The following is an 18,867-nucleotide window of genomic DNA, read 5'->3' on the forward strand; positions in this document are numbered from 1 at the left end:
TGTTAAAATCATCTCCGTTCAAAATTTGTACGTGACTATTAAGCACAACCTTGAGCAATGTCAAATGAATGAAAAAAGCAACAATTAAAAAGTGCTGCAATTAATATATTTTTTCCGGCTGGCGAATATATTCGACCAATCATTTTTCATATACTACTTGGCGTTGAAGGAAATATAGAGACTTAGTCAAACACGTTTTTTACTTTGTGGAGACAAATTTACGATATGATTATATTTTCGAATACGCAAAAAGGATTCGAGAAAAATTCATTTGGAAATTATTGATTAGTTCTATGAAAAAAATCCTCGACATATTTTTAATATTGACGTTACTTCGTTAATTCGTCTGAATTTCAATTTAAATTATTTTCCGCGCTCTGTTTTTATGTTAGTAACCGACCCTATGAATTGATATATATTTATGTCAACTACTTTGCACATGGAACCTTTTCGAACAATTTCCTATAAATAATTTTCCAATTACAATCACCTGATGGAGAGTTGGCAGAAGCAATAATAGACAAAGGAATTTGAAGAAATGCGGCAAAATGCAGAAAAAAACTTTACTTTAATCTACGAACAACTTGAAAACGTACTAACTATTTGGGCAAAAAATAGTTAGACTTCTTAATTTAAATTTCGCGCGAAAACCCTTTCGATGAATTTTTTTTTTCTAGGTTGATATGACTGTCAGTGGCATCTGTGCCAAAATTCAAATCAAAATAATCACTAGTGTTTAGTTTGGGCTTGTCTTTCTGAAGTACATAAAGTGCATTCGGCGATTTTTACGATGAATGAAATTATTCAACAAAGAAGTTCCATTAAATTTTGTGTGCGGAATCAAATTTCTGGTGCCGAAATGTTCAGAATGTTGGAAAAGGCTTTCGTTGATAAATTTTTGTCGCGAGTAAGTGTTTTTGATTGGTACAAATTATTCAAAGAGGGTCGAGAATGCGTTGAAGACGAACCACGTCCAGGACGGCCATCCACATCAACTGATGATCAGCACGTCAATCAAATAAAGGAATTGGTGTTTGAAAATCGACGAATAACAGTTAGATATTTGGAATAGATAGTTGGAATATCGAAAGAATCAGCGAAACCATTTCGAAAGAGTAGCAAAGTGAAAGAACGATTGGTTCCAAACTCACAAAATTTTTTCGAAAAACCGCGTCTCGTTAACGTCTGCGGAACAATGCTTTCTGACTACCAGCTTGTCGGGGAACGTATTATTACTGGCTATGAGTCTTGGATCTATGTTTACGATCCGGAAACAGACGACCGAATATCGTGGCAAAGTTCAGCCGAAGCCGAAAAAACCACGTCAAAGCAGGATAAAAATCAAGGAAATGTTGATAGTTTTTATCGAATATCAAGGTGTGGAGCACTCTAAATTTCTTACTACCGGTTGTTGACTGACTGTCAACATACAATACTCTTTGAGTGTTAGACGTCGTTTGCGCGAAGTTATTTGTAGAAAAGAGGACGGAATTATGGGCCTACAACTTTTTGCATCACGACAATGCACAGTCGAATACTGCATTGATGCTTCGAGAGTTTTTCGCCATATTTTCAGAAAATATCGTGCCGTAACTAGCGCATTCGATTTAGTTCTGTGTGACTTCTGGCTATTCAGCAAACCCAAACGATCGCTCCGGGTTTGCCGTCAATTGAAGTCATTAGACGTAAATCGCTACGCGTATTGAAGGCTATTACGGAAATAGACTTTAACAACTGATTCGAGGCTTGAAAAAGGACCCTGAATAAAACTGTCGCATTGCAACTAACATTTCTTTTCTCGACACTTACATATATGAATATTATTCATTTTTTTATTTTTAAACCTTAAATCAGTTTTTCAGAATTTTTGAGTTTTCTTTCCACATTACGGTTTTGTCAAAAAAAAACAGTGAAGCATTGTTTGCGTTCGGCGACAAAGTTATCGAATGCTCGAAAGAAAATTTTCTTATGGAGTTAGGATATGGAAGCAAATGAATTTCAGACAAGCATTTGTAATCTTGGCTTTTTGCCTGTGTTAATAGCAACATCTGAATGAAGTTTCTCTTGTTTGAAAATAATAGAAAACTAGTTGCGGAATACAAAATGTCAAGGGAGACTCAACGGCTAGCATCAGTGAATATTCACAAAGGCATAGCTGTTTCAGTTGATCCGGCTTAGGGTAATTCAAATTACAACAACAATTGTATCGATTATACAAATAATTTTCAAAAATATAGTTTTCTAGAAAGAATTTGTTCAACCAATTTTCTAACAAATGACATTTCATGAGTGGTTTTATTTGGAAAGTAATTACTATAAACAAAAATTTATATTTCTGAAATTTTTTTTAGTAAGGAAACAATTTAAAAATATTTCTGAAAGTATGTATGGAACAATTTCTTAAGAAGATTCTAAGAACGTAATTCCTGGTACACTTTCTTAAAATTGGAAAAAAAATTATAAATTAAAATTATAATATATTATATTTTATTTGCAATATATAAGACTATTTTATTTTATTTAATTTTTATTTATTTTATTTAAGTATGACCTGCAAATTTGCAAATATATTAGAAAAACTGAGGGAACTGACTACTTCGGCGTTCGTCCCATTTTGAGAAAATAATATTATTTATTGACGGAAATGTTGGCCCAGAATTCGAATTAAATCAACACACCCGCTAAATGCAGATAATAAGCAAGAGTAAATATCGTGCCTCTATCAATATTAGCAAATAATATATATAATATATAACTTAATTTTTTACAACTTCTGGGAAAAACTGAGAAAAAAACGGAAAAATTTGTGACTGATGTACTAAGAGGTCTGTAGGGTATTCGAAGTGTCCTGATTACGAATTTGAGTTTAAAACTGGTAGTAGTCCCAAGATTACAATACGAAAGCTTACGTTTTAGCAAACTTTCACTATCATTTCGGCTTTATCTTTCTAAAATAAGCAACAAACAGCCTCTAACAGCTCAGTTACAAATGACTGTAAACTAGTGTAATATTTGTGTGTAATATTTTCTGTAGAGTATATGAAAAAACTGTTACCAAGGAGTAGATATGAAACGATAATAACCCATCAGTTGTTCAGAGTTGTCTTGTAGGATGCTGTATAGACAATTTTAAAAATATTTGCTTAATTTTTTTTAAATTTATTTCACCGATATAAATTTTTTTATAAACAATTTAAGACCGAAATTTTGTTATGTTTTTGAGAAACTGCCATTTTGTCAAAAAATTGTATTTTGCTTATTCCTTCTATTTTGTTTTTTAATTTCAGAGATATAGTGGTGATCGCAAACTTCTTTTATGAGAGGAGCTTCCGGAGATCAGCTGTAGTTCCTTTACAAATGAATATTTTTACTAATACCAAGCCTCAAAATACAGTTAAAAGATAACATAATATGTGTACAAATTTTTGGATCAATAAATTAAAAAAAAAAATCTCAAAAAAGTTCGGGAAAATTCGAGTTTTTTCGGCCTTTTTACTGTACATAAGCCTTAAATATTAAGAAAAATTTTAAATTTTTGATAATTCTTTGCAAAATTTAACATTTTTATGAGCTAAATACTTCAAAGTATCAATTGATTTATGGAAAAGAATTTTAAATATTAAAAATAAAAGAAATGTTTGTGCAAATCTGCTGTGAAGCAAAAATTTTTGAGGCGTGCGAGTTTTTTTTTTATGTAGAAAATTTTCCAACCACCCACGTGACCATTCTATTTCTGCTCAATAAATATTAAAAAAAATATATATATAAATTGATGATTATAGAAAAAAAAATTATAAATTATAGAAAATAGATCTAAATTTTGGTAGAAATAATATATTTTGAAAGTTTGAAAATGAAATACAATTTTTAATTTTATGCACTGCACACGTGTGTGTATGTAAAAAACAATAATCAATACGACAGATTGTATGGTGTCTGTCAGCACAAATCAATCGCAAATATGCATATCTGCAACTTACAAAATATCTTTTATTCGAAAATGCCACACCCAAACCACCAATGCCGCATCGCCCTTATTTGCTAATAGCTTACCACCAAACGATTGACGATTGCTGCAGTCTTATTTGCGAGACTTACACACTCGAACCACAAAATATATACATACAAATTAATATTATATTTTTTTTTTGTATTTTCTCTTTAATCAATATATCAATATATTGGGTATTTTCGAAATTATTGAAAAGCAATGACAGTACAATTGGCACACCAACCTTTATATCAACCGTACGTGTATTTGTTGTGTATCTTTATAGCACTGCAATAAACGCCAAGGGTTTACAGTTATTTATTTTTTGATTTTGATATATTCTTCTTTTCCTTGCACAAGCACAAAAGTCTATTAATTTGTGGGGAACTTGGAAACCTCGCTGGTCAAACTACCCAAAACACTTGTAGTGAACGGACTACTTTCGCTGCGATTCGAACACTTTGCGACTTTGCGTTTAGTGGACACTTGTTTGCAGCGTACAAAGCTTCAATTGGAAATGTTCACACACTCTCGACACGATCTCGCTCGTCAATGGTGGCGACTTTGCTTGTACCGTATGATGATGGCTGGCAGTGATGATGTTGGCCGTCGCTGGCTTTGCTTGGCTAACAAACGGACGGACTAAGTGAAGACGAAAGCGATGCGATCGTCAAAATACGATCGTGAAAGTGATATTTTAATGCAATATAGGTATGCATATGTGTGTAGTGCTGTGTGTGCGTGCAGGTGTATGTGTGTGTTTGTAGGTGAGCCAGGACAATTGGTTGAACGAGCGTTGAATTGTGTTACCAAGTAGTTTCGACTAGTAGTTTTTATATATGTATTGTTATGTGTTGTTGCAATCACATACACATACCTATAAGTATATGTATATAAATATTAATATGTTTATAGTGTGTGCCGACAACAGTTGTCGTCTACTGTCGGTGGGCGGACATTGCGTTATTGGTGTTGGCGGGCAACGCCTGACTTGTCACGCGCTCTGCGGCGGCATAGAAGTATGCAGGCGCCCATATGTACATATAATATATATATATATAAGTACATATATGTACATATGTATATATAGGCATATATAATATTCATGTATACATATTTAATATACATTTTTATGTATTTATTTATTTATTATTACCGGCGGCGGAAATTGCAAGCAAAGCAACCGCACACAAACACTCATAGCAACCAAAGTGGCTGCCATTATTAGATATTGTTGGCTTCCGAGAGCAACTTTTTTATGAGTTTTTATTTTTGTTCCCAATTAAAAATACTTTTATTCAAATCAAAAATTTTCTGAATGCATCACCCGCAACGCTTGTATGTGCGTATGTGTGTTTGTTTGTTGCGGTGTATGTGTACGTGTGTATTTGTTGATGTAGCGGTGAAACCAAAATTAATTGAAATTTCGAAAAATGTATACATTTCAAATTTTATTTATTTTTTTTTTTTTGATTATGTTTAAGTGTGCAAGATATTCGTGTTGAAAATGCCAAATTAACATGTGGGCATGATGGATATTCATTACAACTGTATTTACGTTAAGCTGTCCGTTATTTTTTCAAATTAATTTTGGTTTCGCAAACGCCTTCTAAGCCTTAAGTTATTATTCTAAGAATTAAGATCCAATCTAAATAAGATTTTCATTTTCAATTTAAACCGTGCCTAAAAACTATTTCTGATTAAATTTTGTGATAATTCGCATTAAGCAAGTAAATCTACTACTTTGAAAAAGTGTTATCCTAATACAAAATTGTCCGCTCTACAAAAAAGGTTTGAACATTTTGTCCATAAAACCACTTCTTTAAAAGTTACATGCAGTCAAAGTTATATATCAAATGACCGGAGCATTCTTACAGGTGAGTTCCACTTTATGTGTTGCTCATACGACATGTTGTACTATGTGAATACCGTACAACATAATGGAAAATAAACATTTTGTTTACGTTGGATCCTTTGTTTATGGCAAAAACTCAAACCTCAGAGGTGTTTGGAAAAAACCGATATCAAACTGGGATATAACGGACACCCTAATATGCATACATGTGTATATATATACATTTATTTACTCATTTCTAAATATTTAAGTATAAGAATCACTTCAAAAAACATGCTTATCAAAAAAAAAAAAATGCTAAAAAAATTCATTGTTCCAGCTGTTTTGAATTTCGCAAGCTCACCTTTCACATTGAATAAATTATTGATCCCATTCCGATGGCTAATTGAATTTTTGAATGCGCTTGGTGTGGACTCAGCCCAAAAGCGGAAGGAAAGTACACGATTTTTCTACTCATAAATCTCGAAAAGACTGCAAAACGGTCTAATTAAAGGTTACAACTTTCTGACAGCGCGTGCGAGCCGTTTGGGCATTACTAACGTTGACACATGTAGAAAGTGCAATGATGTAGATATGAGTGAGATGCTGCACAACCTACTCTACTTAAGTCCGGCTTATCTAGAACTCGAGCTATCTAAGTGCTTCGAAGTTCAAAGGACTGGATGAAGTATCAAAATTAGATATTAAATCTCTTTTAAACTTGGCGAAAAGTGTTAACATCCTGCAAGACGGAAACTGAGCTCTGAATATTAATGAACCTCCATCTGGCAATGTACATGGAGATAGTCAGCCAGTGTAATCTAACCTCAACTCTTATAGCTGAATATTTTACACAGCAATGTTATAACTACCTTAAAGGTAATATACTCGTATGTTTTCTGGAAGTCTGCAAAGTAGGCATCAATGATGCCGTGAAGCCAAATCTAGAGAATACAGTGGATGGGGCAACAGTTCGTACAATAATTACACCAATTTGGAAGTGATGGTAGTGGATAGTGTATTGTCATGGTACGAGAACACCTGTTTCCTCCCCGAATGAGGGCGTTACTACGACGATTCGCCGTCGATACGGTATTCTATGACACTGTGCCTTTTTTGCAGTTTCCAAGGCAGCCAATGTAGATCATTATTCTCTGATCCCTTGGGAAAATACTTCAAAAGCCCTCAATTGATTTTTGGCATGTTCTCCAAAGCGAATAGTGTAAATAATATGAAAATGCTAAAAGAACCCAACTTTTAGTCAAAAAATGGCTTTGTTTGTGCCGCAGAGACCAGCATATTTTTTAGCGAACTCTACAATACAAATTTTCTGTACAAATTTGAAAGTCGTGACGCCATCAAAAACTTGGCTCATGCGAGTTAATAGGTAACATCGAAAAGGTTACGAAAACAGCGGTTGAAAATCGATGTGTTGGCTTCAGAGAGATAGCAGAGATACCTAACATCTCTTATAGATTGACTTAAAATATTTTGTCAATGTCAGACTCATAAAAGAATTGAATATTTTGCAGAAACGAGGCGAGTGGAATTCGCAAAGGAGATGCTTAATAGTGTAGCAAGAACTCTACATTAATCAAATGCAACATTACAAATCGAATCGTGTTTTTATAATTCTGACCTCAAAACTAATCAACAATCTAGCGAATAGCATTACAAAAATGAGCGGAAACTGAAGAAACCACTTCATAGAACATTTAATGTTTCTGAAGAACAAAGTTGAAATACCAAAAAGTATTAGATTGATTGATGATAAGGTATTATTATTCTAAAAATTATCTTAGAAAAAAGTCAGTTCTTTTTAGAAGCGAACAATGCATGAGCTCTTGTAATCTTTACTTTCTTCATTGAAGTTTGGGAAATTAAAAAGCGTTGCTGTTGTTGCATTAATTCAATATTTTTTTACCTGTATGAACCCGGGCATTGCTATACATGAACAGGCATAGCGTTATGAGCAAATATGTAGTGTTAATTGTAAGCTATTTTTTTTTAATAGAAACAACAACCATATGGCATACCGCAGCACGGTCTAGCGGCGCTTTAATCGGCGCACAAGCAATCAACGCACGATCCAAATAAAACAAAATATTAATATATAAATATATATATTATAGCAAGAATTTAATATGCATACCTGAATTTATATACGTACATATGTATGAAATGCTTGTACATAGCAATTATTGTGATTAAAGTTAAGCGATTGCAAATATTTACCGTTGACTTTGTGCTCTTTCAAAAATTTCGAATTTGTTTTTGCGCGAATTTCGAATAATTTTTATGTACACTTTGTTATATGTATATCTAAATAGTGTGTGTAAATGCTGTGGGAGGTGGCACATTGCAGCTGTTGCATATACTCGACTTTTTTGAATTGGTTCTTGCAACATGCTTTGTCACAAATTATTCTGTGTGTGTCTACTTAAATATGAATTGCTTATGTGCGCCTGTATATAATTCTATCATATATAAAAGCACTTGCTATGTGTATACGTTTTTAATTTCATTACGAAATTATAATTTTTGCTATCTTAAATTTTTCTTGCTGCCACTGTCAACACTTTTAAGTTCGCTATTTCGAATTTCGACACATTTTGCATATACCACAAAGAAGTGAGTTTATAATTTGCAACCCAGCAGTGAATGCAATTAATAGTGAGTGCAATCACTCAATATTTTTGTTTTATATGGTACGAGTATATTAAATGCTAAAATGGCATAACTCAAAGTTTTCGAAAGTCGATACTTTCTAAATCTCAATGCATATAAAACATAGCTAACTAGAAGACATATGTACAAGACATAGCTAACTGGAAGAGCACCATTTCATGCACTTATTTGTTTACTTTATTCATTTTAACTTGTTCGTTATAATTTGGAGAGTGACGTATCGAACAAGTACTGATATAAATATAATAAACTGGCATAATCAAAGCGGGAGAGAACACTCAGAAATTTTATCACTTTGAAATTATATCCATATACTATCTTGTAGATAGTAAAGCAGCGATCATGGATGATGCGAATACTAATTGGTCACTGTCTAGTGACGACACACGTTCGCATGATTTGGCTGACAGGTCGAGAAGACTGCAGCAAATGTCTAGAGCAGGCGCATCTCTTGTTCCGCATTGGCAAGACCGCGCTGTAAGCATCTGGGGTTCTCATGGCATGATAAAACTGAACTCCAACAGGTGTCGCAAAGGACCAAAACTGGTCTATGAGTGGCAAATTGGCCTACCAGATTGACCTTACCTAACCTATCTTATATTGTATTTAGTTGAATATTTTTTTTTGTTGTGTTAAATAAATATTTTGGCATAGCAATCGGCAAAGAGACGAATCGAAAACAGCTGCAGATGCCTAAAGAGTAATTTAGTATTTTCAACTAGAAGTATTGATTGAAGTAGTAGCTCTTTACTTTGATAAACTCAATCGAAATAGATAATTTACAGTAGAAATTTTATTAAACTTTTTTTTTTAAACTTTCTTTCATAAAAAACTTTCTTTGCAGATATTCTGTTTTTTTATAAAAATAAATTTTGCAAAGATTACAAAAATTGTTTTTCCCATAACTGTGCTACTTTTGATTTGTGCTATTTTTATATTTGACAAGCAAAATAAAGACTTCTCATTAAAAAAACATTAATGGGTATAAAGAAAATATAAAATAAATTGAAAAGTGTTTATATTTTTCTATTCGTCTGCCAGCTGCGATCGCGTTTTCGTTGCCATTAATTATATTGTACTTTAGATATTATTTTCATACATTTAAATCGTGTCAGAACAATAATTTTTCATATTTAATTTCATAACATTTCGCTGAGGTGGGCTACTAGATTACGAAATTAATTATAATGACGAGAAGAAAGACCACTTCGAAGTACCATATATATATTGTATAATTAGTTGCCTATACAAGGTCTGCCAAATAATAATACCCAAAAATATTAACAAATAAAATGCGAGAATTAAGCAAAATTTGAAAAATTAAAAAAAAATATTAACTGATTTATATGAGCTAGAAGAGCTTTTTTTTGAAATAGTGCTTAGGTAAAGTTGACACAAAAGTGTTTTGATGAAAATTTCATCAAATGTTTTGGGATTTAACATAAGTTTCAATAAAATAAAAGAAAAAAAGAGAAAAAATACGTGCTTTATTGAAAAATGTCATAATTTACTTCAAAATAAGTGGCCAACAGCGTTGTATATGACTGTTTCGAATATTAATCAACTAACACTCTACTCAGTAATCATGATATGAATGTTACTCATACGCCCTGTCAATCAAGGGCACTGCGTATGAATATCGCATAAAGCAACAAATATGACAAAATACATAATAAAATTAATTTAAATATTTTTACAGTATTTTTGGTTAATATTTTCTAAATTTATTAAATTTAAAGTTTTTTAATAAATATCAGTGATTAAATCTGTTGGTAAAAAAGAAAGTACCTCCTGTTACTCATACGACCTGGTGGCTCATGTAATTCAGTGAACTTTGAATAGTAATTTTAACTTCTGAAATCGAGTCTTACATGGTTATTATTGTTAATAGAAAATAAAAATATTATATTTGCAAAAAAAAACTAATAAAAATAAACTTAAAAAAATTAAATTGTTAATTTCTTAAATAAAAAAAGTATACACATTAGATATATATTTGAATAAAATATACAGAAAATGTGACCTTACTTTCAGGAATTCAGTTTTATGTTGGAAAAAATTTTAATAAAAAATAACTAAAACAATATAAATTTTATAAATGCATATCAGCCAGCACATAACAAATCACCCTTTGCTACCTATGCACATTATTTTGTTTTAGTTGCATTTTGGTGCGATAGTCTGCTTCATTTGCCAGACTTCTTAACGCTCGAAGTAGCAAATCTCACTTGACGTTTGCCAATCATTTTGCACGTCAAATGCGAGGTCTACACACACGCCGCATTACATACAGACAAAAATATATCCCTTTTCACCTAAAGAATATGCACATATGCCAGATTTTATTATCACGAAAGTATATCAGTGACAAAAGTACGCACACACATTGCTAATCTTGAATAATTAGCAATTAGACAGTGACTATGTGCTGTTTTTAAAATAATAAATTTAACAGAAATTTGCGTCTAACTTTTGTATCAAAAAAGCAGCTGAGTGATCTCGAACATATGATCGCTGACTTTGGTGTTAATCCTAAAGTTATTTCTTAAGTTCTGCGCGACTGCTGACTTGGCGCGTGATGGCGGCACATTTGGGCGCATTGCCCAGTAATGAGCATGCCAATAATTAATTATCCACTTTTGTGCAGGGCACTTTAGGCGATTTTCTTAAGTTTATTGTTTAGAAGAACGGTAAATTTATAAATAATTAAATATATTTTGTGTTATAACAAGAGTTGTTTTTTAGTTTGGAAGTAAAAATTCGGTCTCAATATTGGCACGAAAATATAATAAACGTACTAACTAGCGCGGTTAAAGTAATCATTTACCTAAGTAGTAATGATATAGAGTTGTTGTCGAGGTTCAAAACAGGTAAGTACTTGTACAAATAGTATATACAATATTCCCTAATATTTTATGAAGGATTATTAAGTTTATTTTATTACTTCTTCAAATATTTCGCTACTTTCCGGTTTTTGGAAGAAAATGTTAAGACTATTCATGGAGGGCACAATAGATTGCAGGTCACGGTGCAATCCTCATTTATTTATCTTATTCTATTGCTGGAATCTGCGATTTTTATTGTGAGTTCTGTGTGTTTTCACAAAACTTCGGCGGCTATTTCTGCTTTCTCTTTTTTATGGATTCGGAAACTAGAGAATTCTAAGTGATTTTTTAATTTTTTTATTATTGGTTTTTGTTTTTAATTAATTATTCTAAGAATCCGTCTTAGATAATCTTTATAATCCGTCATCAAAAGTAATTTTTTTTTAATTTTATGTCCAAGAAAATACTCAAAATAGTTATGGTATTCTACCTTCTGATGAATTCGAAGGCACCATACATCACCAAAAAAAGAAGAATTATGGCAGAGCGAGTAATTTTGATATTATTTACAAATTTTAATTGATTGTATTATAAGGTTTAAAGCTTTTAGAAAATATGGTATATGAATATACGAAATATTTTTTTCGTTTGATCTTCTAATCAAAGCCAAAAGTTGCAAGAAAAATTTTGTGTCTAAGGCTTTGTAAAAGATTGTTTTGGTTTCGAAATTAGAGTTTAAACTTTTTTTTTTAAATAATTTTTTGAAATATTTACCGAGGCTATATAATCATTCACAGTTACAAAGGAGTTTTCCAAAAGGGATGATATGATTTCTAACTGTCGTTTCGGCCATTTTTAATGGTCAAGTGCCAGTAAGACAAAGAACCGTTCGCAGTCAGGAAAATATTTCTGTGATTCAGGTAAGTGTTGCTGAAGACCGCATGTTGTCGTTTCAAAGGCGTTCTTAAGAATTGCGACTGTCAGAAACCACAACCAGGCGGATTTTGAGAAAGGATTCGGGCTTACATACATATAAAATTGTTCCCAGTCAAGAATTGAAGTCAGTGGTCCACCGTAAACGTCGTGGATTTGCTGATTTTGCTTTGGAACAACTTGGGAATGATAAATTTTTGTTTAAGAAAATCATTTTCTCCGTTGATGGTCACTTTCAACTAAGTTATGCGGTAAATAAACAAAACTCTCGATTGTGGTGCGATGAAAATCCAAAAATCATTCTGAAGAGCCATTACATTCATTTAAATTGACAGTTTGGTGTGGTTTTTGGTCTGGTGGAATTCATCCACCATCTGCATGTTTCTTTCTAAATGAAGCTGGTGACAACGTTACTGTCCATGGAGAGCTGTATAGATCGATGCTATCCAACTTTATATGGCCGCATTTGGATGGAGTTGATCTTGACAACATCTGGTTCTAACAAGACGGGGCTACGTGCCACACAGCACGTGAAACAATGGAATTATTGTGACATTGAATGGCCTCGAGGAAGTAATGATTTAACACCATTAGACTACTTCTTGCCAGGTTGAAGTAATTGGTTTTTAGTTATAAGCTAGATGCTCTTCAAGCTTTAAAAGTCAATTTTGAAAGTGCTATTCAGAACACACGACTTGATTCAGTGGAAAAAATACACGAAAAGTCGGTTCATCGAAAAAAAATATACATATATATATTTTTTGTCGCATACAGTAGAACTGATTATTGGTTTCTTCGTGCCAAACTTAATATACCCTCTTCAGCGTATAAAAAGGTGGTTTTTAACTCAGAGGTGCTTGAACTCTCTAATAAGAACAAAGAAGCTCATAAATACAGAAACTGAAACTAAGTAGCAATATTTTTTGCTGTCAAATACTGAATTCTGTTTTCCACTAAGAAAACATGCTTAAAGCCTTTCGTAGTATAAATTGAGTGGTATACCGTTGAATGATGTACTGCCGCTAATGATATCATTAGAGCGTGCCAAAATGCTTTTGAACATTAAAACTACTACATACACATATCTACTTGTATGTATGTAAGAAAAAACCTTAAACCAAATTCCTAAACGAATAGATTTACATTTGGTCTGAAAATTTGAAATATTTTCACTATAAAATGGAGTGTAAGTTAATATTTATTGGCTAATAAACTTTTTAGTTGTTTTTGAATATTCGGTTTCACGCAGCTACCTATACACACATACAGTAAATATAATGCAGAAAACTCAATATGTATGTATGTATATGAATGGATCTCCTTTATACATAGTCATCGTTGTATACTAAAGACATATTTATATTGTTGTTGTTATTATTCATATTTTGCCTATTTACTTTGCGCTAAAATGCATTTTTTTGTGAATTAAGGCAAATATTATATTTAGTTTATAGCTAGCTGTATTCAACGGCGAGACAGTCATTTAAAAGCGCTAAAATTAAGGCATTCTAAAATGCGATGACGCAGCTAAATTCCTTGCAGTGCACTTGCATACGTGCATGTACACATATGTATACACATCTATATGTCGATAAAATATATAAATATATATGTGTGTACATAATTGCATTTTGCACTTATGTGCCGTTAAAAATTGCGATTGCGCTTAAGAATAAGGCTTTGCGTTGCACACGATAAAGGCGGCGGCTAGAAAGCGTTCATTTAATTTGGCAAATTACACATAACGGTTAACACTAGAGTGTACTCATTAAATTAGCAATTATTTAATTAGGCCCTAATTAATTTTGTGTTAAAATAAACAATTTTTAATTAATTATTTCTTAATTAATTTTGTGTTAAATTAAACATTTTTAATTTTAATTTCTTTGTGTTAAAAAAAAAAATATTAATATAAAAAAAATATTAATTAATTTTTAATTAAATTTGCGTTTAGTTAAAAAAATTTTAATTAAGCAAAAAATTAAAAAATTTAAATTCATAATTAATTTTGTGCTAAATTAAACATTCTTAATTTTAATTTCTATTTATCTTCGTGTTAAATAAAAAAAAATATGAAATATTTTTTAATTAAATTTGCGTTTAATTAAAAAATTTAAGTTAAGCAAAAAATTAAAAATTTAAATTTATAATTAATTTTGTGTTAAATAAAAAAAATATTAATTGATGCTAAATTAATTTTGCGTTAAAACAATTTTTTTTTCAATTAATTAATTCCTTATTAATTTTGCGTTAAATTAAAAAAAATTCACAAAGTGTGGTATGAAAAAATAAAAAAAATTGCAACGTGTCGTTGCTTGTGTTGTTGTATGTCTGTATGCTTGTCTGTCTGTCTGTCTGTCGGTATGTTTGCGCAAACGCACGAACCAATCGCAGCAACAAAATGTTATAATACAAACACACACAAACAACTTAAAAGCTTATTTTTAATACTAAAAGGCATTAATAAATTAATTAATTTATGAAAACAAAACAAAAATAAATTAACAAGCAGCAAATATATTTGAAGCAACAAAGCGTAAGAGCGTGTAAACAAATCAAAAATTTGGTGTGGAAAAAGCGCGCATCACTGGTAATTTATTTCACGCTACTGCACATGCTCATTGAAACTAATTACGAGTATCGTTTTTTGTTGTTTTTGTGGTGCTCTTGAGTACCAAATTTGTTTATTTTATTTATTTATGTCATATTCATGAGTTTTACAAAGTTCTACATTTGTTTTTTTTTTCAGTGTAAAAAAGTATTGCTTGTTGCATAGATTTTCTTTGAAAGTTTCTAAGCAAATTTTTTCACTTGGTGGGCGCTTAACTTAGTAAATTAACTGCTTAAAACATTTACTTAAATTGTTTGCGTGTATTTGTGCTTTAACGGTAATTGGTTCTTACGCTTAACACATAACAGTTGACACTTTTCACTTATGACAAGACAATGACACATTAAAAAATAGAAATGTTGTTTTTTTTTTTATTTAATTGTTGTTAACTTTGTTTTTTGCTTAATTCGAAAATAATTGCTAATTTAAGATTTTCTGCGCATACGCTTTGACTAGTATTTCACATGGATTTGCCATTTGAACACTTTTCTTTGGCTTAGCATAACCTCACATTTGAAAACTTTGCATGAAAATTGTTTTAAACTACCTTTATGGCGAAGCTACCATTGGGTATGTCCTTGCCGCCGAATTTCACATTGATATCATAATCACCGGGATCCTTGAGCGCGTAGAAAATGTCGAAGAAGCCATCCTTCTCCAAGACATCGATGTCAACGATTTCACTGTGAATGAAAATGTAGTAAAAATTAGTTAAATAATACTAATAATCAATTGCACCCCAATGCCAGTCACCCCCATCCCCATATTACAACGCCTCAACTCACTACGTACCGTCCGGATTTGTGATCGGTGATCTTGCATGTGACCGCGCCATCGCCCGCGTCGCGCGCATCCACCGTTAGGTGACTCTTGCTGCCCGACGCTTGTATTTTCGGCGCCTCTTCGACCAGCTTGCACTTCTTCGCCTCACCCGTGGGGAATGCTTCGAGTTTGAATGGCGATCCTTCAATATCTTTATCGCCATATTTGATGCTCACGTGATAGGTGCCACATTCGTCGGGCACGAAAGACACAACATATGTACCGCTGCCGACTTCTTCCATGCGTGGCGCTAATTGTTTACCTTTCGGGTTCTTGATCGCGACATTAATGTCATCTTGACCGGCCGTTTTGGTGTCAATCTCGAATTCGGCTGGTAGTGATGCAGGTGTTTTCTTCTTCTCATTGACGCCCTTAACTTTCACTTTAGTGGCCTCCGATTTGGGGAAGACGGTCATTACGAAGGGACTGTGAAATGCAAAGTAAAATATTCAGTGAAGACCGCAAAACACTTTCGCATTATAATACTATGTCTTACCTGCAAGGCACCTCTTCGTCGGCGAACTTCACTTGGCATGTCAGCACTGAACCCTGTTTGGGCGGCACATAGTGCACCGCGTATATGCCATTGCTCTTATCTTCAACGCGCAGATTATCCACAGGTATGCCCTCAGAGTTGGTCAATTTGACGGCTATGCGTCCAGGTCCGGCCTCGCTGACGTCTACGTTGAAGTAGGTTGGCACACTTTCGCGCACCTCGCCATGCTCAATGCCGGGTCCGTATACTTTCACCTTGCTGGGGTCTACAGTCTCTTCGACCAATACGCGGAACGGTGAGCCGGGTATATGCTTGTCAGCAAAACGTATAGTGATATCGTATTCGCCGGGATCTGTCGCCAAATACTCGACATCGCAGCTACCGTCACGATTGTCGGTGCAGGTCATTTTCGCTTCGGATGGACCCTCAATGGCCAACGATAGACCGCCATTGCCAGCACCACGTGTTTCTACCGTGAATTTGTTTTGTTGATTCGTCAGACCTTTCTCCAATCCCGGACCGTAAGCTTTGCAACGTGACGGATCACAACCGCTCTTCACATGCACCACAAACGGCGAACCAGGCACGGGAATGTTGTCGTAGAGCAGCTCAATGGTGTGACGACCAGCCTCGAAGGGTGTATAGGCGACGCGGAAAATGTCATCGGATGGACCCGAAACAATCTTGCTAGGCAGTACATTACCCTTGGGATCGAAGATGGCGCAGGAGAGTTTCGTTGAGTCGATGTCGCTGCCAACTTTGCTCATGTCAACCATGAAATCCGTGGCTGCATTCATAATGACGCCTGTGGAGCGAGAGAGGAGTTGTGTTAGTTAATTGTTACAAAGCCAGCGAGCCGAATAACGCACAAAACATATGATAGAAGAGAACATTTAAATGCGATTAGTGTAAAAGTGAAAGTAACAGCGTTTACGCACGAAGCTGCGTGAAAACTAACGAATTCGGCTTTCCTTTTGATTTGCCGAACTGTTAACTTTCACGTTACTTTGTAAGCAAACGAACTAAGGCTCAGTACGACCCAAATATAAAACTGTTGCCGAATACGCTTCGTAAGTGTTTAGGCAAAGCATCGCCATGCGTTCGAGATCCCATGACTGGGTGGCTTACGAACTCACGCAGGCGGGGCTTACATGCTATCGAATATATTATTCATAATTACTGTTAGATTTGTGATTAGTTTGCAAATAACGAACGAACGAACACAGTAAATGCTTGGGTTAAGTAAGACTGGTTTGGCTTGGAAGACCAGTTGTTGTGGCACACAAAAGCGTTTGGTTAATTTTGTAGGCGTTTGCTGTTTTTGTTTTAATCAAAGAAAGTTCAATATTGCGTTGGCCTTTATGCTGATCGTACTTGTTTGAGTCACGCATGCGCTTGCGGGTTGGCTGACAACAGTAACGGCGAAGCATCAGAACTACATCGAACGCAAATAATTCGATGCCTGCGTAAATTTCAATATCCTACCATGTGGTTGTATGCCAATACCACTCACGCGCGTGTTTTGTAGATTCGGCAGTGGCATGATGACCGGCTGGAATGGTGAACCGCTGATGTGACGTTCGTTGAATGTGATGTTCACAGTATAGTCGCCGGCTTCGGTCGGTAGATAGGCGACATTGCATGTGCCATCGCCATTATCGCGACAATTGATTGCAGCCTCACAGGGACCCTCTACGGTCACACCGAGTCCACCTTGACCAGCGCCACGTGTGTCTATTATGAACTCAGCTGGTTGTGCTACCAGACCACGTTCCAGGCCGGGTCCAAAAGCGCGCACTTTATTCGAATCACTGCCGCTGAGACATTGCAGGCGGAATGGACGTGGCGCGATCGGTGTGCCACCGAAACAGATGCTCAGCAGGTATTCACCCAGTTGGGTGGGTGTGAAATTGACGAGGAATCCCTCAGCGGTGGGTATGACGTGCGCGCGTATGCGACTGCCCGATGGACTGGTAATGGTGACGGCGAGATCCGCTTTCGGCAGGCCACGCGTAATGATGCGGAACTGCTGAAGGCTATTCAATGGTGCAGCTTGTACGTGAATAAGTTTGTAACGAAAGTTTTTGGGCTTAGATGATGACCTTGTATTGTTCTTGTATCTTGTTGTAAACTATCACATAAATTGACTGAACCATTGCTATTTTGTTTTCTTTATTTTTTTTGTTTTTGGTTTCGACAATATAACTCAGATATGCATAGGTGAAAAATGAGAGAGCGAGATAAAGCATTAAAAGCACTGCATACTTACTTGGTTCGAGACCATCAACTTTGATCTTGGTAACATCCAATGTTTGCTCCACAAGCACCTTCTGGCCGAGCGGGACAGGTTGACCGCCATAAGTCATGGTGGTGGTGTAGGCACCCTTGGTGGGTGGTATGACCTCCACTGTGTAGGTGTTGTCTTCGTTATCGATAATGCGGCTTGGCACTTCCACTTTAGTCTCCTCGTGTACGATCTTCACCTTCAGCTCGGCATCGCCGGCATCACGTGCATCCACATTGAAATGAGTGGGCGCGTTAGGGCGCACGCCAGGCTGCAACCAGGGACCGAATGCCTGTACTTTATTTGCATCGATTGGTACACCCACGTAGACGCGGTAGGGGGCATTGGGTGTAGCCACGCTGCCGTAGTTGACTGCGGTGACG

At 34.6% G+C, this 18,867-nt stretch overlaps 1 protein-coding gene across 6 annotated transcripts in view; it reads right to left on the reverse strand.

Annotated features, from left to right (window-relative positions):
* LOC105231939 (filamin-A) overlaps window positions 1-18,867 on the reverse strand; it is a 109,320-nt gene that overhangs the window by 29,091 nt on the left and 61,362 nt on the right. For 3 of the 6 annotated variants that reach the window (XM_049449644.1, XM_049449645.1, XM_049449649.1), the window contains 5 exons: window positions 18,470-18,856; window positions 17,686-18,252; window positions 16,201-17,005; window positions 15,675-16,130; window positions 15,430-15,565 (listed from right to left, as the gene is read on the reverse strand). In XM_049449644.1, coding sequence (XP_049305601.1) covers window positions 15,430-15,565; window positions 15,675-16,130; window positions 16,201-17,005; window positions 17,686-18,252; window positions 18,470-18,856 — 2,351 coding nt within the window. Of the gene's footprint in view, window positions 1-4,235; window positions 4,584-15,429; window positions 15,566-15,674; window positions 16,131-16,200; window positions 17,006-17,685; window positions 18,253-18,469; window positions 18,857-18,867 lie in introns of those variants that run through there. The other 3 variants (XM_049449646.1, XM_049449648.1, XM_049449652.1) reach the window with 2 other exon arrangements.

This window comes from Bactrocera dorsalis, chromosome 2, assembly GCF_023373825.1.
Source record: "Bactrocera dorsalis isolate Fly_Bdor chromosome 2, ASM2337382v1, whole genome shotgun sequence".
Taxonomy (NCBI): domain Eukaryota; kingdom Metazoa; phylum Arthropoda; class Insecta; order Diptera; family Tephritidae; genus Bactrocera; species Bactrocera dorsalis.